We start from the raw sequence: 23,000 nt of genomic DNA, 5'->3' as shown, positions 1-23,000 counted from the left end.
GCGTACGATTGCAGTACCGGCGTCATCCTGCGACACACCCACCATTTGCAGGCGACACAGTATTGTGTCGCGACACAGAGTTTGGAAAGCTACGCTGTAAGGGATGCATTCGCTGGAAGAATGATCTGCTGCGGAACAGGGTGAAACAGCTGCTCCTTTGAAAGATTGTGTATTCCACCACTGTAGAGAGCTATGAGAGTGGATGTCTACCAACACTAAGATCTTGTAGCTGACCCTTTGATTGAGACCATTGGCAAGCCAGACATTGGAGTGGGCACATATGTAGTAGAGCATTTGGTACTATCGCGATGCAAGATGCCATCATACCTAAGAGTAGCATAACTGTTTAGACTTTTGTGTTGATTGGGCTGAAACTGTTGTAGCAGTTTTTAAATGTTCTGAATCCTGCCAGATTTGAGTATGCTAAATTCAACCATGTGGGGAGTACGGCCCCTAAATACGGCTGAACCTGTAAAGCTGAAGGTGTGATTTCAGTAGGATGACAGTAAACCACAGTTGATGTATAAGATGGAGAGTAGTTAGAGTGTGTTGTTGACACAGGAGAAGTGTACTGGCTTTGATAAGCCAGCCGTTCAGATATGGGAAAACATGAATGTTCGGTCTGTGTAGATGTGCTGTAACCACTGCTAGACATTTGGTAAACACCCGAGGTGCAGCAGTGGCTCCGAATGGGAGTACTTTGAACTGGTAATTCTTTCCAGCTGTAACAAATCTGAGGTATTTGCAAAGAGCTGGGTGGATTGGAATGTAAAATTAAGTGCACTGTAAGTCTATACTGACATAAAGTCGCCTTTTTGGAGCAGTGGGATCACATCCTGAAGAGTGACCATGTGGAAGGGCTCTGATAGTATGTAGTAAATCAAGGGCCTGACGGATGGACAGAAGATTTATCAGCACCCAGGTACAACACATTGCCATAATCAAGTCTGGATATTACCAGTGCCTGCAGATGCAGGAATTAACCAGAGGATCTTTTGTTGATTCTTAAGGAAAGCAATTCAGAATGCAGTGGCCACAGACACCTGGGCTATAAGGGAAAGTTAGTAAAGCCCACATTTTTTACTTTTGGGACTTGAGCAAGTAAAGGGCTCAGCGTTCTGTATGGTTTTCCAAAATGAGAACCTCCGTTTTCGAGCAGTTCAGCTTCAAGTTGTTGCTGGACATCCACCAAGAAATCTTACTAAGTCCAAGCTGGTACAGGGAGGTGTCCTGCTGCTGTGCGTCTGAAAAAGAAAAGATGATCTCAGTATCATCTGCATAGGAAAAAATAGTCAGTCCAGACTTCTCCGCAATGTCCTCCAAAGGACGGCCAAAGATTGAAGAGTAAAGGGCTCAACATTTAACCATGCGCACTTCAGAAGATAAAGCTACTGGAATAGATTTTAAGGTGTATGGAAAAACTTGGAACGAGCGATACCTTAAAAAAGAAATCAGCCACTCCAAGGCCACACCCCCAATACCAGAGAATTTCAGTAAGCTCAAGCAGAGCAGATTCAATGCTGTAGCCAGATCGAAAGCCGGACTGTGAAGGATGAAGAAAATTGTGAGTAGCCACATGAAGGGAAAGTTGAGAGTTGATATGCCTTTCCAAGACTTTTGAGAAGATGGAGAGGAAGGATATAGGACGATAGTTTGACCAGCATAGAGGTTCAAGACCAGTCTTTTAGTAGAGGGAGCACCAAAGCGTGCTTCCAGGTCTGTGGAACCAGCCCAGAGCTTAAACAGGTGCTAACAAGATTAAGAATCACGTTAAGGATCGACTCCTCCTAGAAGTCTGAGCTTAGATGGAGGAAGAGGGTCAAGTGGAGAGCCAGACTTAATGGTTCCCAATAAAAGTTTAAAGTTGGCCAAGTCGAGTGGGAGCCAGGCCCTAATTTGTTGAGTCTCATTAAATGAGGAGGCCTGAGAGAATGAGTCGGCCAGGTCAGTAAGGCAAACGTCAGGAAAGGTGGAATTATCTTGAAGGGATAAGTCAGGATCTAGCTGATGGTGAATAGTCCCTACTTTGTTAAGAAAGAACAACGCTAGCACACTACAATGTAGGAGTGAAAGTGAAGAAGGCAAAAAAGTACTAGCAGCAGAAAGTTTTCACAACCTTAAACAAAGTTTTCTGGTAGTATTGGGAGTTCGTGATCCTATCTGTAATAAACGTAGCACAAGCTGATCTACACAAACATAATATTTTTCAGTGCTATCTGATAGGCTAGCTTAGAATGAGGTGCATACTGTTTCCTCCATAGTCTCTCTAAAACTTTGCAATGTTTCGTCACTTGTTTAATGGAATCATTGAACAATGGGGCAAGAGGATGTACTCTAAATTGAGGTTTGGTAGTAGTGGGAGAATTGAATCAATAGTCTCAGTGAGCCAATAATGCACCAAGATTTCATCATGATCAGACTGAGATGTGAGTGTGTGAATAGTATTTGAGAGCTGCTCATTAAGCGCTTGCATATCACCACCTATTTTAAGGGGTCTATTAATGCCAAACAGTGCAAAGTTGTCAGGGAGTGCAGCAATGACACAAGGCATGGACCCATCATGGAGCCAGGTTTCGGCTAAGAAGACCACATCTGGATCAACATCAACGAGAAAATTAAAGAGGTGAAGTTGATGTTTGGGATGGGAGCGGCAATTAAGGCTCAAACAACAAAATTCATTGGATGAGCATGTATCAGCCGTAGCATATAAAGGGGGACAAAGTGACTGGCCTCCATTAATACAAATTGAACCCACCCGCTGCTGGGAGTTAAAGGTGGTAGGAAACTGGTAGCTAGTACAATATATAGGGCAATGAGTAGGATCAAAAATCTGGCAGCAGGCCTTAGGAGTAGGTCTTAACAAAAAAAGGGTCAAAGAGGAATACATTCTAGGAGTTTGCTGGAAAGAAACAGCGGTTCTGGCCCCAAGCCCCAGCCGGACGCAGATGATCTTGCCTTTGGCACGCCTGCTGCACGAGTCTGATGTGCATCTGCTTCGGTTAAGCAGAGTGGTGGCAGTGAACACTAGACTGTGCAACCACCGGAACTGCCGGCCGCTTGGCAGCAGCCTGAGTGGCATCGCAACGCCCTCCGCTTAAACAGCACACAACTGCGGCGGAACGGGCCAAGGGCCACGTCAGGCCAGAGGAAAATCCATCATTAACATTCTCATCTCCCAATTTTTATACTTTTCAGGGAGATGTTGGAGGAGTTCATCCAAATGTGACCTGTCATATCTTGCTAACTAGGCTTATTAACAGTCTGCCAATGATTGGAAAATTGTGCTGCCATCCACTTACCTGAAGCATCGATAAGTTTGGATTCCTGATCAGATCGAGGAGCATCAGCGGAGGATTGAGAATTAGCTCTTTTAGGTGCATTAGATACAACGAATAAGTCTGGGGAGAGCTGATGTTTGATGTACATAGGGTCTGAGGGTGCAGGTTTACATTTTCCATCAACCCTGGGCATAAATATACATGTGTGCACTGGGTCTTTGAAAATGGTATCAGCTTGTCTAATCATACCTGTAAGCATAGGCTGGTAGTGACATGCTCCACGCGGATAATATAAAGTTTCAAAAATGAAATCATCTTCAATAGGGTCTTTGTGCAGGAGAACCTAATTATACGCTGCTGTCCTATTGATGAGGTCTTGAAAAGATTACGTCATCGGGGTGATGATCTGGCTGGGTAGAGATCCTGGTCAGTATCACCCAGGGTATCAACATCATAATTATTATTTATAGGATCTGTGGATATGAATCATCTCATCTCCTGTTAAGTCATCTGGTTCACTGTGTGAATGTTCTGGTGAAGGAGGTGGTGGAGAAGGAGGAAGAGAAGGATGCAAAGGGATGGTTGCAATGTCCTTCTGTTTACCAGGAACTGGTACATCTATGGCTTCCGCCAAGGAAAGCTGGAAAGCTAGCGCTTATATGATATAGAAGTAGAGAGCACAAGCGGAGATAAAATACAGCCAGGGTTAGGTTATATATGTAGCTTTTTCTGCGTCTGACTCTGTGCTGACGCAGATTGGCTTGGTGCAGACGTGAGGTATTTCGGCTTGGCTTTAGGTGCCAAGGGCCCGGCACCAATAGCAGATGGTCGGTGCCTATCATGGCCTGCTGGCAGTGGTGGCCCGGTAGCCAGGAGGAGGGGTGCTCACTGTACGCTGACCCGAAGGAAGATGTTATATTTGGAGACCAGTGTCGAGGTCGGGAGCGGAGCCAGACTCTAAGTCATGGATGGAAAAGGCCTCATCTTTAGCTACAGATGGCTCATGGAGCTCTTCATGTTCCTGCTAGACATCTTGACCGGAGATGTCGGCTGTCTCCTCAATCTCTTTGCATGGCATCTCTTTGTGACATGCCCAACGGTCCCGTAATGTCTTTTATGACTGAAAAGATAGACACTTCACAGTCCGCTTCCTGATGGTCCGAAGACATAAATAAGTTTCAAACTGATGGAGGTCAGTTCTCGGGTACTTCACTTGGCAGCTGAGCAGAATCGAAATGGAGTTTGATCAATTAGCAGTGCATTTTCAGTTGAGGCTGGTTGAATAAGGAGTAGGCCTGAATGCCCCAGATAGGAGCACGTCAAGTCGACCGACAAAAGTTGTCTGATTTTCAGGACGCAAGGATGGAAACACAACCAAAACAATACCGACGAGGGCGCAATGAACAGCAAACCAAAAGGAACCAGAGACTGTCTCGAAAAGGTGCGCCAGAAAACACGTCCGAACCCAACGGCGGAAAGAAAACAATCTAACAATGGAGTCAATGTCCTTGCGCATTATCGCCAAGTGTATGAGTCACTTTGTCTCGTGAATCGAAAGACTTCTTAGAAGAAAAACAACCTGCACACATCTGGACCCAACACTAGATAGGGGAAGTATGCAGAGCATGTTTATTTATAGTCACACATGCCTCAAACATTAGCCTACTCAGACTAAATCCGAGATGAATGTGCCAACCTTTCATTTTCAACATTTTTTCTGTGTGTGAGAAGGTTCAGACATTAGTGTTGAAAAACGGCCCATCTCTGAAGGGTCACTTCATTTGTTTTGCCTTCCTTCACTGCTTTTTCCGATCTTGTCTTTAGTAGGACATGTACGTTTAAGTTTTACATGTCCTGGTAGTGACAAACATCTAAATTTGTTTTCCACTATTATGAGGCCAACTCATCTCAGGCTAGCATTGGAAATTCCTTAAAACATCTTCAGCTGTATTCCTGATTAGGAAGAAGTAGCTGCACCGTGTTTCGTAGCTTTGGAATAGTAAGGATAAATCCTCTTTACTGGTAAAGATGAAGTTAACATTACTGTTTTAGACATGCCACTTTCACAAACTCTACATTTCTCTGCTCCTACTGCTCGGTGTGCCTTGCAGCTTGTCTCCAAAACACGTCCGAGTTGGGTGTCTGCTACACCTTGTGCATTCCCTTTAGAAAGCCAGAAACACGGGAAGGGTGGGTATGACAGATAACTCATCCATCTCCATTCCTGGGCAGGAAGAGGGAAGGAAATCAGACTCTTACATCTGACCAGGCAGTGTCTTGTGTCCCACACAAAGGGCAGATTACCCAGTACAAATAGCCTGGCAGTCAGGGCTGGGATGAAAGTGGACCTGTGTACTTCAAGAGCTTGCTGTGAAGTCACCCCAACTTCAAAGGCACAAGTAGGTATAAGTACTAGGTCCATATCCCAACCATGACATTACACTACTGGACATGTGAAAAACTCAGGAGTAAAGACTAATGTGCTACAAGGATTGCTACTTTGTGCGACTGCTACACTGCAGGAACTGCTTTATGCTTTGCAGAGATGCCCTGCTGCATGCTGATCCCTGCCCTGCTGATGACAAGGACTAGACACATCTTTTCTGAACTGAGAGTGAATGCAAGGACTTCCCACTTGTGAAGTATCAGGGCCATCTAAATGTTCTTCAACTCTGCAACAGCAACTGTACTTTGCCATCTGTGAGTCCTGCCAAGTGGTGCCATTCCAGTCCTGGGCCCTTGAAAAGTGATTTTTGCTTTCAAGAACCATCAAAACCGAAACAGTGAAGACTTTGAGCAGATTGGAACCGACACATTGCTCTTCGACACAGGAGCTGATCAACGACATCGCCACGACGACCTACACGACTCTACATTGATGCAGAGCCCGCACAGGGATCGACAATGATGCAGCGCCTCCTCTCATCGAGACATCTACATTTGCTCTATCCAAAGCACTTTGTCTGCAGGACCTGCCTGAGTCCTGTAGCCCGCCTGCCCTCCATTGTAATCGGCCTGAACTTTGGATTTATCACTGTCTAGCGTGACCTCCAATAATCCCTTAGCGCTATGGACTTAGAATCACTACTTTTGATTTATTCTAAAAAAATTCCAAACTCCAGTTCTACTTATTGGATTTTAGGCATTTTGGTCTTGATGCACTCATAAGAATTATCTATTTTTCTAAACTTATGTGGCGTAGTTTGTAGTGTTTTCACTGTGTTTTACAAATACTTTACACATTGCCCCTTTAGACAAGCAAGACTGCTCTGTGCAACTACCAGAGGGTGGGCACAGGTTACCTTTTAGTGTGTATCCAGCTTACCCTGACCAGTATTGTGGTCCCTGCTTGGACACGGCGCATACCTCTGCCATCTAGAGACCCAATTTTTTTTAACCTGGTGATCAGCAGTGAGGGTAGGACTTGTGTTTGTGCAATACCATATAGAAACTCATTGTTCAGTATAAAGACCATTATCAGTTTAAATTATTTTTTCTCTCAAATTGGTAAATTGGTCTAAACTTGACTTCAGTTTCATCTTCATCAATTTGGGACGCATTTTGTTGTTGCACTTGTGATAACTTGTCAGAATGTCCATGAACCTCAACTACCTAGCATGCCAAACTGGGAGTGAGCTGAAGGAGTTCTACAAAGAGATGGGGCAGATGTGGGCAGGAAAGCTCCCAAAGTAGCCCTCTGAGCCTATGAGGAAGTCAGGAGGCTGCAAGCAACAACAGAGCAGGAGAACCCCAAGTTGAGGGAAAGACTCCTCTGCCATGGAGCAGGGTGCAGTGTATCTACCAGGGGCCTGTCACATTTGGATATCAACTCATTGCGAGCTTTAGAATGTCTGCGTTGAGAAGTTGTGCAGAGAGAGAACTGAAAATCCCAAAAGGTGATCCACTTTTTGAGTATCAGATTTCCCTTAAAGGCTGGGAGTAGGTATACAGAATGCAAACTGCACCACAGGAAGAGTGTGAGGAGGACTATTTCACTATTCTAGAGAATGGAGCAACCTGGTTATACTGGACATCAGCATCGGAGCCCCAAGAGGGCAGTGGTCCTTAGAAGGAGGGAAAGGAGCAGAAAAATGACCGGGCACAGGCTGCAGAAGAGAGGGGATCCCATGGAGAGGAAGACCCCAAGCTGGATCCTAAGCAGGAAACAACGTCTCCTCCCAAACCCGGTCTGTTGAAGAGTTAAAGGACAATCTTGAGGAGTTAAAGGACAAACAGGTTGAGGGGGAACGGAGGCTTCCGCTGGACCAGTTGGCGGGGGAGGAGAGAAAAGCAGAGGCTGAGAGAGCCTTGGCAGTGAAAAAGATCTTGCTGGCTTAAGAACTGAATCTCAAAGTGCTGGGGTAAAAGGCTAAACAACTAGCAGAGTCTAGTAGAAATGGTGACAGCTAAACTACTGTGGACAAAAGTCCGAAGCTTAAGCAAAATTGGAAAACGATACTATATAGACTAAAATAGGCTGCTATATATTTTTCCTTGCCTGGCCGGGCAGGGAATTTATTATAAATCAGATCAAGTGTTTAGAACTTTGAATACATTTGACCACAGACATTTTGTTGCAGTAAGGCACAGTCCTGTACCGTACTGAAAAAGAAGAAATGGGAAGGAAGAAAGAATAGTAGAAAGAAAGATTCTTCAGGCAAAGAGAGTGAGCAGTCTGGGCACTGTTTTAAATCAATGTTGTCAGTTTTTCCCAGAGTAGCACATACAAGCAATAGTGTACAATAATTAACTGTAGGTCTACTAAAAGGAGTCGATGTTTCAATCCTGTGCTCAAGTTACAAAGGGATCATCTTCAGGACTTAACAATATATTGCCTGGTTTAACAGTATGTGTGCCTGTTGGGGAGGAAAACGGGGAAAAAACAGAGAAATAATGCAAATTAGGTTACTTTCAGGGGAATTAGGAGAAGTCAACTGAGCCACGTTTTGTACTTTCAAAATTCGGAATCGCAGTGAAGTGGTGTTGCCAACCGGCGTGTTACTTGAAATAGAACAATAGTGCTTTGTGCATTTAGCTGCGTGGGCGGTCTAGTTCGAGGTATACATTTATCAAAAAATGCAAGTTAAGTTGCTTTCAGAGGAAATTGGGAGAAGTCAACTGAGCCACATTTTGTGCTTTCAAAATTCGGAAACGCAGTGAAGTGGTGCTGCCAACCGGTGAGTTACTTGAATTGAAACAGTAGTGCTTTGTGCATTTACCGGCGTGGGCGGTCTAATTCGAGATATACGTTGTCCTTGCTGGTGACTAACTGGGTCCTCTGTGATGGTGAGGAGGGAGCCAGCGTGACCATGTGCCAAGTATGGCACTGGTGTGCATCGTTGCGGTCTGGCAGTGGCATCTGGGTGTGGCGTGCAGCAGGGTCTGCGAGTCAATGTGAGGCGGGCACAAGATGTAGCTGCCGCGGATCGTGCAAGTAGCAGCCGATGTAATGCTTAGGGCGGGGGGCAGCCGCTTACCTCTGCAGAGGTTGGAGGTAGCCACGGCGTCCGGATTATCAATGCGATTATCAATGTGAAGGACATCTAACATGAGCTTTGATTGGAATTCCACAGAGCATATTATCAAACCCATTATCGCCACTTTAGCGACACTTTCCTGCCGATAAAGTTGTGATAATTTTGTCGCCCAGGCTTGATATTATGGCCCAGAGAGCTTCTCTAAAATCTATAAATACCTCCGAGCAGTGACAACACATGGGTTACAACAGTCTGACAAACAGATCCACAACCTTATTACGCCACTTTTGAGTCACTTTTAACATGGGTAAAGTGATGCAAGGAGCTAGTAAATCTAGGTCTGACTTTTCAAGAAAAAAATCTCAACTCCAGACTCTGCGACACAGTTTTAATGTTGTTTTCTCTCTTTCGGTCTCTCACACTATGTGACATCATTTCTCAATCTCTCTTAAACTTAGACACTGCTGTCTTGGACGTGTAGAAGAATTGTTCAGAATAACTTGTGACACCAACTGCCTGAAATGTTTACCTGCAAGGTTTATACAACGGTAAGCACAGAGGCCTAGATCTACAAAGCCTTCATAGCAATACATTAGAAATAAGTCGCCATAACTGGCTTCAGTAACGCAGTAGGCACTTCCATATAGACACCACTTGAACGCGGCACTATACCAGAACTGGAATGTACGGGTCACACTGCACACGTAAAACCGTAGAGTTACCAAAAATTTGTAGGGGCATAGTATCAAGAACGGCGATTAAATTATCGCTGTTTCAGCGGCAGGAAACTGCCGCTAAAGCGGCGATAATGGGCTTGATAATATGCCCTTGTGAATTCCCATAGTAGCCCAGGTTAACACCAGAACTTGGACTGCTATGGGAATTCACAAAAGCATATTATCAAGCCAATTATAGCCGCTTTAGCTGCAGTTTCCTGCCGCTGAAGCGGCGATAATTTTATCGCCGTTCTTGATAATATGCCCCGTAATGCTTCAGCTCATTTACTCACATCTACATAATTCTAAACTCTGATTTTCTTTTTTCTTTTGCAGATTACCAATCTGACACCTTTTGTAATCCATTTCACAAGTTGTTTATAACATGGTTTAAGTTATTTTCCAGTTCTAATATAGTTATAATTGAGTTTCGTTTATATTTATTGTTTAATAAAAGTTAATTCAAAAAACTACATACTCCTTTTAATTTGTGGGGAGGGGTATGACGGCCCACAATAAAAATAATGTTGAAATACTATAGTAAGATATTCAAGACTAGGATTGAAAACTACTGAGTTCTAACTAACAGATATAATAAAAACAACGGTGAGAAACTACTAAAATGGCAATGAATGAAGTACGTAATCAATGTTTGGCGCATCCGCACTACCTTTCAAATAAATATATAAAAAATATGATTATTAGTACAAGTACAGCAGCGGATGACACACACGAACCGGGAAAAGAAAGCAACAGATTTACTAACTGATATAAAGAAACGTTTGCTTTTTGAACTTGAAGAAAAAGAAAACGTGGGCTTCGAAACAACGCTGAGCATGCGAAGAGAGTACAACTGCTACACCAAAAAAAAAGCAAAGCTTTACATACTATCATAGAAATTAAGGAGCATATTATCAACAAAAGGTGATACATTATCGTCCCTTTTATTGGCAGGAAACTGCAGATAAAGCGGCGATAATGTGCTTGATTATAGGCCCTTGTAACTACCCATTGCAGCCCAGGTTCTGGTGTTAACCTGGGCTCCTATGGTTATCCACAAGGGCATATTATCAAGCCCATTATCGCCGCTTTATCTGCAGTTTCCTGCCAATAAAAGGGACGATAATGTATCACCTTTTGTTGATAATATGGCTCATTGCTCTTTTTTTGACCAGTAAACTTAGGTGCATATTATCAAAGACCGGTGTTACAATTATGGCTGTTTTATCGGCAAGAAACTGCCGATAAAACAGCGATAATGACCATGATAATACAGCCTTGTAATTTCCCATAGAAGCCCATGTTAACACAGAACATAGGCTTCTATGGCAATTAACAAGGACGTATTAACAAGCCCATCCTCCCAACATTAATAAAAAACCATAGGCCCTTGTAAATTCCCATAGCAGCCCAAGTTCTGATGTTAACCTGGGCTGCTATGGTTATTCACAAGGGCATATTATCAATCCCATTATCGCCGCTTTATCGGCCGTTTCCTGCCAATAAAAGTGATGATAATGTATCGCCTTTTGTTGATAATATGGCCCATTGCTCTTTTTTTGACCAGTAAACTTAGGTGCATATTATCAAGGACCGGTGTTAAAATTATCGCCATTTTATAGGCAGGAAACTGCCGATAAAACGGCGATAATGAGCTTCATAATACAGCCTTGTTATTTCCCATAGAAGCCCATCTTAACACCAGAACATAGGCTTCTATGGGAATTTACAAGGACGTATTATCAAGCCCACCCTCCCAACATTAATAAATAACTCCAGACAATGCAGGTACCCGGAGCTGGAAGGTCATTTTACATATTACTGCCCCAGAAATGTGGCGTTACCCGCAACGTGTACGGGGAGAGAGAGCTTAAAATATATATATATTTTTTTAAAAGACCCGAGGTGTGCCGCTCATCGAGAATGTGGGGAGTAGGACCGTAACCCCCCGCATACTTCAAAATAAAACGAGAGGAGTGCCGTTTCCAGTGCTCGGGGCAGCCTACAAGCCCCCATTATGCAGAAAAATTGCCCCATAATTTGCCCCCCCCGGGACCTAATGAATAAAATGGACTTCTACTTTTTTTCACCTTTTCCACCGTGTACAAGTACTACACGAGTACCCCACCATTTTGTATTTAAAAAAAATACAAATTGAGCCTAAAGATCCATGTACCACCCGCTGACCAAGACTATAGGCTCAGAATGTTTCTACCCTGCCCAGTTTCCTTATTTCTCAACTTTTTTTTTACTGTTTTCTTGTGACTCTGCTCTCCCGACAAACAACATGGCTGCCAACACTTCCTGGTTTGGAGTATTGACAGACAATCCGCATGCAGCACCTGCTCGTAATTGTACCTATTTCCATATGCGTATGCCGCGATTTTTCTTTAAAAAATAAATATAAAAAATAGAGCCTAAACATCCATATATGACCCCGTGAGCCAGCCTAGAGGGTCAGAATGTCTCTACCCTACCCCCTTCCCTTATTTCTCAACTTTGTTTTACTGTTTTCTTGTGACTCGGTTCTAGCGAGGCACAAGATGGCCGCCAACACTTCCTGGTTTCGAGTGTTGACCGACAGTTCACAGCCAATCAGCATGCAGCTCGCGCTCGATATTGAACAGATTTCAGTACGCGTACTGAACTCCGTCTCTTGATAGCGCTATGATTTTACTTGCAATTTTCTCAGAAACTACTGAACAGATTTACACAATTTAACAAGAAGCACAATCTGCAAACAGAACTCTACCTCTCTGCCAAATTTCATGTAATTCCGTTCAGCCGTTCGGGCTGTAGCCCTGGCTAAAGGTCCCTATGGAAAATTGCATGGGGAAAACACGTTTTTTATCGGCACCCACTTGATGAATCACCCCCAAACTTTCAGGGAAGGAGCGGAACCGAGCAGGCCATTTTCTTGGAGAAATTCACGAAGATTCGTTCACCGGCGCCAAAGTTATTCCAAATAGAAAGTTGTGGATTTCCTATGGAAACTAGGTCCTAACTATAACTACCTACTGGCGACTGCCTGTAGGATATATAATTATATATATAGATATATATATATATATATATGGGGGCCTGCTTCTCTCCCAGTTATGCCTGTTTGCACATGGGCTACTGGGAGAGACAGGTCCTCTTTGGTGACCATTGTGACATCTGCAACAGACATCATACAATGGAATAGGTACATCGATGATGTGTTCTTGATTTGGCGAGGTACGTACACAGAGGCAGTTAAGTTTGTGGAGATCCTAAATTGTAATGCCTTCAACCTAGCGTTTACATCAGACATCAGCCATTCCCAGGCGCATTTTTTGGACATCACGATTGAAATCAAGGAGGACAAGATGGAAACGAAGTTGTACAGGAAGCCCACTGCGGGCAACACTGTACTCCATGCCGACAGCCACCACCCACCGCACTAGATTAGGAGCATCCCCTACGGGGAAATGTTCCCGATCAGGCGGGTCTGTAGCACAAATGATCAGTGCAAGTTAGCTCACGAAGCCAGCAAACAGAGTTTTCTAGCCAGGGGGTATAAAGAGGCTATAATTGACACAGCTATTGGCAAGGCAAATGCACGGTCCCGAGATGCCGCATTAGTCCACAAAAAAGCTCCGAGACCCACTGAAAACAAGGTACATCAACCAACCAGACTCATCTGGTTTTACAACAGGCAGCATGGGGCAACTGGATGGCAATCAGCAAGGGATTTAGAAAATGTTCCAGTTGTAAGGCTTGCTCACATGGAATCAGTAAAACTGAGTTCAGGACAGCATTCCTAGTGCCCCGGAAAATCAACAAATAACTGACTTGTAAGAGTGAGTATGTGGTGTATGTGCTGGAGTGTCCCTGTGGCCTGCAATATGTTGGTAGCACCAAGTTGCAGGTCCACAAAAGGATACTGCAGCACATATGACACCACGTACACGGTTGCCAGGCACTTCAAGGAGTGCCACAATAACAACGGTTATACTTTGCCATTGAGACACAGTGGGTCCCCTGAGAAGAGGTGGCGACAGGGAGAGCATCCTAAGAGCACTAGAAACTAGATAAATTTTAGAGATGCACAGTAAGACTCCACGGGGTCTTAACTCAACAGAAGATTTCCACACCTGCCTCTAATAACTAGGACCGTAGTGTTCTTCTCTGATGTGCCTGGGTCAATTATACTATTGTTGGGGTATGCCTACATTTCAAGCATCGTATTCACTTGACCAATTAAATCTGTATTTCCAACTGGGTTGGTCAGTGTGAGCATGCTTTCGTCCGGTTCCAATATTTTGTGAGTCACCTAAAGTAATTGCTGTAGGTTAGGAGTAGCCAACAAGAAACATCGAGCATTACTTGTTTTATTTTTTTTATTTTTAACACATTCACTAATAGTTGGTTGTCTTCAGAAAAACTGGACGTTTATTAAAGACGTTGTACATACAAGTTTGGTGGTATGGTTGAGATCCATTTGATAGCACAGAAAATTTTCAAAAGGGAAAAATTCATTTTCAGTATCTATACGTTAGAAGGAATTTGTGGTCTGGGTTTAAACTATCCAGCCAATACAAACATCACTCAGCATATAATGTTAACACCAACAGATCACTGTAAAGAAATGGTTAATTTAGTGGTGGTCTCAATCCGAATGTTTTACAATTATTTATCTTGTAAATAGCATTAATGAATTTTTTATCTCAGTATTTTACATCAATTTTGTAAAGGGTAAAAATATCGTTTTTTTCGGATGAAATTGTTAACTTATGCATTTTGAAGTGATCGTTTTAAATTCCCAGGGATTATCCATTATGTGCAATGAACAAGTATGTTTTCTATGTCGTTTTAACATACCCCTGCCTCACTCTCATGTCAACCAATGAAATGCACTAATTTCTTTGCACTTGCACTTTAAAACTGCCCACGTCTCTCATGGTGTCATTTGACCAAGGCCTCCGTGTAGGCCAAAATAAATGGATTTAGGCCTAGATCTCTATACTGGGGGTGAATGTTTGACATTGTTCAGCATTCTGTCCATCATTTGTTCTTTTTTCAATTTAGATTGGTGGAAATGTAGCCATTCTGAACTGATCCATACCACCAGGCAGTACCATTGCTAAAGTGTGCCACCAAACCAGCATAGGAAGACTCCCATGGTGAGGAGAGCATTTTCGGAATTTTATTTTGAATAGAAAAAAAGACTACAATAGAGCAAAATGCATTAACAGGAACTACTGTGACAGCGGTTCCGGCCAATGCCTTTATAAATGACCCCCCAATGGCGGGCATTCTGTCAGTCATGGGGTTGGAGTAATTTACTCCATCCCCATGGCAGAAAGGTGGGCCGCTTGCTGGTCTATAAATCAAGCACAAGTCAGAATATGAAACCTTTGACCAGGACAAATCTAATTTGTGTATGTGAGCTTTGGGTTATAGCTACCAAGGAGGGGGGGGGTGGGAGGGGGGGGGGGGGGGGGTTCAGGTTAAAATTTGTGAATTTGAGGGTACACCCAGAAAAGGACTGATCATTCCTAGAAGTGGATATTAACCCGCACCGAATAATAATCCAATTTCTTACAATTATGTTTGAATCAGATTCCTCTAGATACTCCCCATTTCCCCATGACAAAACTCCAGACTATCCAGAACAGAGCAGCCAGACTCATCCTTGACCTCCCAAGAAGGACTCACATCACCCACACCTCAGGAAACTCCACTGGCTACCAGGTACAAAGAGATGCTAGCTCAAGCTGCTCACCCACACTTTCAAGGCACTATACAACGAAGCATCGGTGTTTATCAACAATCGATTTAACTTCCACCAACGTATCAGGATATTCTGCTCTGACTCCCTCTCCCTAGCAGCCAACAGACGCATTCTCTGCATGAACAGTGAAGGGCGCTGCTTCTCCTACCTGGCGGCTAAGACCTACAACAACCTAAACCTCAGAGCCTTGGTCCAACAATTCAGGAAGGACCTTAAGTCCTGGATGTTCAACCTGCCTGCCCTCCCAGCGCATCAAGACCTTCAAGGGTGATGCAGCCGCACTCTAGAAATCCTGATTGATTGCTATAAACTACTGAACTGAAAGCATGACATGGACTTTAGGAACTCCTAGTCTTCTGTAACAAAACTCTACATCTATGGGGTTAAATGATGGGAGTTAATAAAGTACTCCTTGTATTTACTGCATCATTTTCCCTCTCCCACAATCCTCTCACTTTAACATTTTATGTAAGATTTTAAATGTGTCTTTGCGTTGGGAGTGGGAGGGTATGCTTGGGAGTAAAACGGATGCAGTTAATACAGGAAAGAGAACTGGCTTGCAAAGGCAGACCTATTGTACATCTGCTCCTATTCCAAATCATCATTCGGACATAAAATGTGTATAAAGTTTGATCACCCAGTGTTGTTTACTGTAGAGGGTATGTTCAGTGGGGCCAGTATTACACCAGGGTTTACTCTTTGAATGCCCTAATTATAAAATGTTCCTGTTTGTAATGAGTAATAAGCTTAGCAGAGTAAAGTACTGATGTGGGTACAGGATAAGTATGAGTGGGCAACAGCAGAGGTACTCCGGATGAAACAAACGAGGCAGGATGAAAAAGTAGATGATGATGTACACGCATGGGAGAAATTGATAAGATATATAAAAGAGCCACAACCATCTGGGGCTTCTCCTTCCCAGAATACGGTTGCTGGGAATATCTCATAGATAGCAGGGCACCCAGGGTTCTCACCAGCAACACTAGGAGGGACAGCGATTAAGACACAAGATATGGCACACCTAGAAACTCAGAACAAGAATAGTGTAGACACACACACAGGAAAAGGGTTGGGTGGAGGGGGGGGGGGGACACAAGGGTGAGTTAAAAAATGTCTGACATTGTTAAAGAGGCATTCCTTGAGATGATGTACTGTATACAACGGGTGAACTGGCCAAGAGATAATTTATTAATGGATAAGTGGACAATGAAGATTGGAACTATATGTTTCTCGTTTCTTTTTCTCTCAATGCAAATGTTTAAATATTTGTCTACAAGATATCCCCTCTGCTTACGTGAAAATGCCAATAAAGAGATTTAAAAATAAAATAAAAAGCTTAGCAGAGATATGGCCACAGCCAGTGTGGTGTTTATGTTCTGTGAAACATATGCTTACCTCACATCGTTTGGGCTGCAGGAACAGGCAATAACAAACCTCCATAAGGACTGTTTTTTGTTTGGACACTCCTTTTTCAGGAGACCATTTGAAGGTCTAGAATCACATTTTTACAAGTTACTGTGTATGTGCATTTCATAGTCTGAGTTCCAATGTGGACAAGATGATCCCCCCACTTTAAACATTTTAAGGTCAAAAAAGTTCTCTCACACTTATTCAATGCAATTCAGAATTTTCAAGTGGTTATTTTTGAGGAGGTTGAAAAAGGAAATGAATGTGGTTACTTAAGATTTGTTTCTGTGAGCTTTCGCAGGTATCTTCAACATGCCTTCCCTGTGTGTCATTTTCTTTTCTTACTGCTTCAAAGGGAACTTTTCAGGTACTATCTGGTCCAAAGTTTGACAATTAGCCATAGGTGCTGTAGAAAGGGTAAGTTTCCTTGTACTGCCCTTGAGTGCTATGGAATCAGAACAATTCATTTCTGTCTGAGGGGTTACTGTCCAGTAGCTTAACAGATACTTATTGGCAGGAGTTATCAACAAGTCCATGACAGCCGTTTCTTTCCTGCTCATGGTATTCATAAATCTTGAATATAAGTCTTCTTTATCAAGACATAACATGAATTGAGGCTCACTTTTCTCACTGCCTATCAGAATTACTACTATATGGTCAATGTATCTCTGACACAGTCTTCTATTGCTGGAAGAAGGTTTGTGATCAGTGACTGTTCTGTCCGCTTCAAAAGAATGCACACACAAATTTGCCAGACTTGGTGCAAAGGTGTTGCCCATTGAAGTTCAGCCCATTTAATCTTTCTGGAAGCAACATCGTTTTTTTCGTGACAGCTCGGTCTGTGCACCGAGTAACCTATGATATAGGAGTTTGATATGGCCAATCGGCACACCTTGTGTTCCGATATCTTCTAAGGGGATAATAAAATACAATGCCTCAACATCTAGGCCTAAGAGGTTTAATCTAACTGGGTTAAATGCAAGCTCCTTTAGCAGTGATGAGACATTCTGTGTAACATTCAGAAAAGTCATTCATTTTTATTTTGATAGTTAGGACTGAAGGAATTGTAACATAATTGTGACAATGCAATTGGTCTGCCAGGCTGACCATTTTATGGAATTGTGGCACTGGAGAAGTAAGTCTCAGTTATTGGCTATCAAAAAGTCAGTCTTCTTTTTAAAAATCCATTGTGCTTCCAAAAAATCAAGAATAAATGGGAATAACTTCCCTGTGTCTGGTCAGTAAAAATATATGTTTAGTATTTCGAGCTCAGTGGCACACTATCGTTAGCTATTAGGTAAGCAGACTGCACTATGGGAAATGACTGGGTCAACAACAGCATGAACCTGCCATATTTTCGAATCCTAATCACACCTAAACCAGCTGTGGTTTCATGATCCGCTGTTACAAAAAGTATTTATTTTCTTCTGTGAGCAGTACTCGGAGGACAAACAGCATGTATAACCAAGAAAATAGAATATAATGGCAGATGGAGGTTTGTAGCTGAGCTCACGTTGGGCATGATCGAGAATGAGAAATAGATCCAGGACAAGAGTCCTAAAGGTCAATAAAGTGATGAACATTGCATCACACATCCAATATATTCTAATCTAAAATGATGTGCACATTGTAAACATTTTTTAAATTTAAAAAGAGGTTCATCCACATGTTTATAAAGAGGAATTTAAAATCATAACTCAAATATTGTATATGAAATTCAACAACACAAAAATAGTTCAATTCACACAAACCTGCAAGTGTTTTTGGAATAGACAGCAAACTATAATGTACCAGAGGGTCATCCGAAGCATTAACCAGCATGAGCGGAACGTGGATCTATATAAGAAGAACAAAATGGTGCAAAGATGAGCAAGATGCTTAGAATACTTTGGTTAAAACAGATTTATGAACCTTCAGAAATGGAATCACTGATAAGAATAACAAGTATTGGCAAAGAAAATAGGTCTCGCGTATACAAGAGCTACTGACCTTTGACAATGTGTTTCGCCATGGTGTACACCAGTGTGGCTGTTCATGGCTAATGAAGTTAGTGGTGGGGAGTGTCCTAGTGTGGAGTGGGGGAGTAGAGTGTCAGACTGAATTTATTGGAGAAGAGTGTCGTAGAGTTTAAGTAGAGGGGCATAGAGTTCAGTGGCAGAGAGTGCCGTAGACTGAGGAGGCATATAGTGGAGTGAAATAGGGTGGAGTGGGTTAAAGCGGATTGAGGTAGTGGGTGGAATGGATTGGAGTATATTGGGGTGGATTCGATTGGGGCACTGTGGGTTGGATTGAGTGGAGTGATGTGGATAGGAGTGGGTGTACTGGATGGGGTAAATTGGAGTGTGGTGGACTGAAATGGGGTGAGTAGGATTGGATTGGAAAGGTCTGCAGTGAAGTGGATCAGATTAGTTTGGTGTGGGGTGGATTGGACTAGGATAGTTTGTATTGGTGTACGGTGGTTTATAGTGGGGTGAATTAGATTGGATGGAAGTGGGTGGATTCGACTGGACTGAAGGGGGATGGATTAGAGTGGGGTGGATTGGAGTGGTAAATTAGATTGAAGTGAAGTAGACTGGAGTGTGGTCGGCTGGATGGGTTGGACTGAGTGGGGAGAACTGAAGTGGGGAGGGGTGGGGTGGAAAGGAGTAGAGTTTGGTGCATTGGACTGCAGTTGAATAGGGTGGACTGGATTAGATTGGAGTGGGGTGGGATGGATTGGGGTAGACTGGACTAGAGTAGAGGGGTGGTGTGGGGTGGATTGGAGTAGGGTGGACTGGACTAGAGTGGGGTAAAATGGAGTGAGATGAATTGCACTGGAGTGGATTGGAGTGATGTGGATTAAATTGGATTGAGGTGGGGTGAACTGGGTTGAGTGGACTGGAATGCGGGGTGCATTCAATTTAGGTGGATTGGATTAGAGTAGGATGGATTGGGGTGAGGTGAGGTGGATTGGATTAGGGTGGGGTGAGGTGGACTGGAGTGGGGGGATTGTTTTGGATTGCTGTGGGGGAAACTGCTTGGGATTGGAGTGGGGCAGATTATTTTCGATTGGAGTGCGGGCAGATTGTTTTGGATGGGAGTGGGGCAGATTGGAGTGGGGCGGATTAGGGTGAGGTGGATTGGGGTGGGGTGAGATGGAGTGGAGTGGGGCGGATTGTTTTGGATTGCAGTGGGGGAAATTTGTTTGGATTGGTGTGGGGCTCTTTATTTTGAATTGGAGTGGGGCAGATTTTTTGGGATGGGAGTGGGGCAGATTGGAGTTGGGCGGGTTGTTTTGGACTGGGGTGGGGTGGACTGGATTGGGGTGGTTTGTGGAAGGAGTGGGGTGGTTAGGATTGGGGTGAGGTGGACTTGATTGAAGTGGGGTAGATTGGATTGGTGTGGAGTGTAGTTGATTGGAGTAGGTTGAATTGGGATGAGTGGGGCTGATTGGAAAGGGGAGAATTGGAGTGAGGCAGATTGGTTTGGATTGGAGCAAATTGTTCTGGATTGCAGCGGGCAGACTGGAGTGGGGCAGATGGTTTTGGATTGGAGAGGGGCAGATTGGAGTGCAACGCATTGGAGAGCAGCACATTGGTTTGGATTGGAGTAGGGCAGAATGTTTGGACTGGAGTGGAGCATATTGTTCTGGATTGCAGTGGGGCAGACTGGAGTGGGACACATCGTTTCGGAGTGGGGCAGATTGGAGTGGAGGAAATTGCTTTAGAGTGGAGTGGGGCATATTGTTTTAGACTGGATTGGGGCAGATTGGAGTGGGGCATATTGTATTGGAGTCGGGCAGATTGGAATGGAACAGATTGTTTTGGAGTGGGGCAGATGGTTTTGAATTGGAGTGGGGCAGATTATAGTGCAGAGCATTGGAGTGGGGCAGATTGTTTTGGATTGGAGCAGATTGTTTTCGATTGGGGCAAATTGGAGTGGGGTGAGTTAGGAGGAGGGTGGATTGGATTAGCGTTTGGACTGGAGAGGGGTGGACTGGATTGGTCTGGGTTGGATTGAGTGGGGTGAGGTGCGGTGTACTGCAAGATTATGTATGAAAGCATAATTTCAGATATTACACGTAAAGAATTCACCCCGACGACGACGGCCGAGCGAAGAAAATAACTGCTTAGGTGCATCTGCCCAACATGGGCCATAACTAGAAGAATTTGGACAATCCTGCTCTGTATTTATTTGGAGACAATTTACTTTTTCTTAAATGCTAAGGATTCTCTTGAATTAACTAATGTGAACGGATCATTGTGAAACACCATTGGGATTTGATTAAGCCCTGAAGAAGTTCCGGGAGAGGGGACGAAACACATCAGCTAGGCTGTTGGAAATATTTTGTACATTTTTCAATAAAAGAAATTAATCAACACACAACAAGCCTGAAGAATATTGTATCTATTTAGATAATATACTGTATCTAACTAGGAAAAGAAAAAAAAAATTATATCTTGTGCTAGTCGAAGAAAGATAACATTCTGAATTAATAATGATGAGTGGGTGATGATCAATTTGATGTACATAAAAAAGTCACTTTGCGATAAAATAATCCTCATCTTTTGAGAATAGCGCCCACAAGCAAAATCAAACAAAGCATGAGTGAGAAGTGAGAAAAGAGGACTTGGCAAAATAAAAGAAATGTAACTATAGAAAAAAAATCTTTGCAATTTTGTTTGTCCTGCTGAGAACGTTTCTGCCAGTCACACACCTTCTGTTTGCAGGACACTAAAAGTGCTTGGTCCCTGCTCCACTGAGAGGAAGATAAAAGATGTTATGCCAATTGTGAGGCTGGAAAGAAATGTGCCACCTAAACCAACAAATGACAAGTAACGGGCGGGCAACAAGCCCTTTTTGTTAACAAAAGTGTCTTACAAACCAGGTGCATGCGCTAGTCCATGCTCTCACAGGCCCAACCTTAAAAATGAAGGGAAACCTTGCCATTCTCTTTCTCCCCATGGGCACGTACATTGAACACAGAGTACATAATACATGTGTGCATTAAATTTGTTAGGTGCAAAACATATACATCCAGTGACTAATCAAATGACTAAACAGTGTAGGAAATGCCCATCTTCTGCATTGTCTATTTTTGCCTTGACTGTTTCTGCTGACTGTAGAATTCTGTGTACTTTACTGCTGCTAACTAGCGGTAAAGTGCATGCACTCACCCCTTCAACATGATGACATTAGTATACCCCTAGCTGGCATATTGAACTTAACTAGAAGACTCTAGAATATGGTGCAACGGTTACCCAAGACCTGTGAGTTACATATCATCAGTAAACTGAAGCACCCATTGTGCCATCCACTGCACTGACTGTGAAAAACATGGCATCATGCCTACCACTGCAGATTGGCTAAAGCAGCTTTTAAGCTGCAATTGTCAATGTCAAAATAAATCATTTTGGCAAGTCTAAACCTTCTTTTAAAATATTAATAGGCCACCCCTAAGTACGTCTTACTGCCCATACAGCAGCGTGTACGGTATTTAAAAGTTGGGCATAGGGGTGGAGGGCTGAGCTAAGTTCTGAGAAAGATGGTGGCCCTCTAAGACAGCTCTGCTACGCCCGACATGAAGAGCCACAGCAGGGCGCACTGGCTGCTTTACCAATCGTCATCCAGGTCCCTGAAACCCCTGTATCATGAGGCACACCACCGTGCCTGCCAGCCCACTCACCAAGCTTGTGGACCCACAGGACGGAGCTGGATGCAACTGGGCTTATGATGCCGAAACGTGCTGTGGCAGATTCCTATGCTGCCTGACGAAGAGACTAAGCCTGTCACTGCGGAGATTGCTGGGTGCTGATGCTGCTCGTGATAAGCTCACCACAGGCAATCCCCCTGCTACCACCAACTTGTAGTGTGCAGTCACATGGAGCCCGCGGATGGTGGTGACTGGCATCAATTTGCCTTGACTCTCTCCCCCCCCCCCCCCCCCCCCCCCCCCCCCCCCCAAACTGTTGCTTGGGCCATCTTGTGGGGGATCTCAATAGCCCCACACAGCATCTTGGATTGGGACCCCTCGAGCCTGAGTGATGCTTTGCATTGGAAACCGCCATCTTCTTCCCACAACCCCACCTCGCCTCTTCTGGAAAAACTTTTCTTGGACACAGACAGAGTGGCTCCATCATAGCCACCTGCATTAGGCCAAGTCCCTTAGGGCTATATACATACCCCTGTTGTGTCCTCCATCTCAGTTGCTCATGCTGAACCTGGGAGGGCTAAGCCCACATCCAATGCGAATGCCCTCCGTCAACTGCTTTTTTGGAGGCCGTATTTGGCCTACACCCCACACATATGCACACTCCCCCTCCTACCATGGAGCCTGACAGTTTGGTAAAAAAGTTGGCAGGGGGCTGGTCCAACAGCTCAAGTA

General features: G+C 43.8%; 1 protein-coding gene across 1 annotated transcript in view; it reads right to left on the bottom strand.

Annotated features, from left to right (window-relative positions):
• Positions 1-23,000, bottom strand: part of ABHD2 (abhydrolase domain containing 2, acylglycerol lipase) — a 331,643-nt gene that overhangs the window by 31,322 nt on the left and 277,321 nt on the right. The window contains exon 9 of the mRNA XM_086958131.1: positions 18,388-18,472. Within this exon, the coding sequence (XP_086814257.1) occupies positions 18,388-18,472 (85 nt within the window). The remainder of the gene's footprint in view (positions 1-18,387; positions 18,473-23,000) is intronic.

The sequence above is a fragment of the Lissotriton vulgaris genome, chromosome 2_1, assembly GCF_964263255.1.
Source record: "Lissotriton vulgaris chromosome 2_1, aLisVul1.2, whole genome shotgun sequence".
Taxonomy (NCBI): domain Eukaryota; kingdom Metazoa; phylum Chordata; class Amphibia; order Caudata; family Salamandridae; genus Lissotriton; species Lissotriton vulgaris.
The sequence above is the reverse complement of the archived record's forward strand: the minus strand, read 5'-3'. Positions and strand labels throughout refer to the sequence as shown.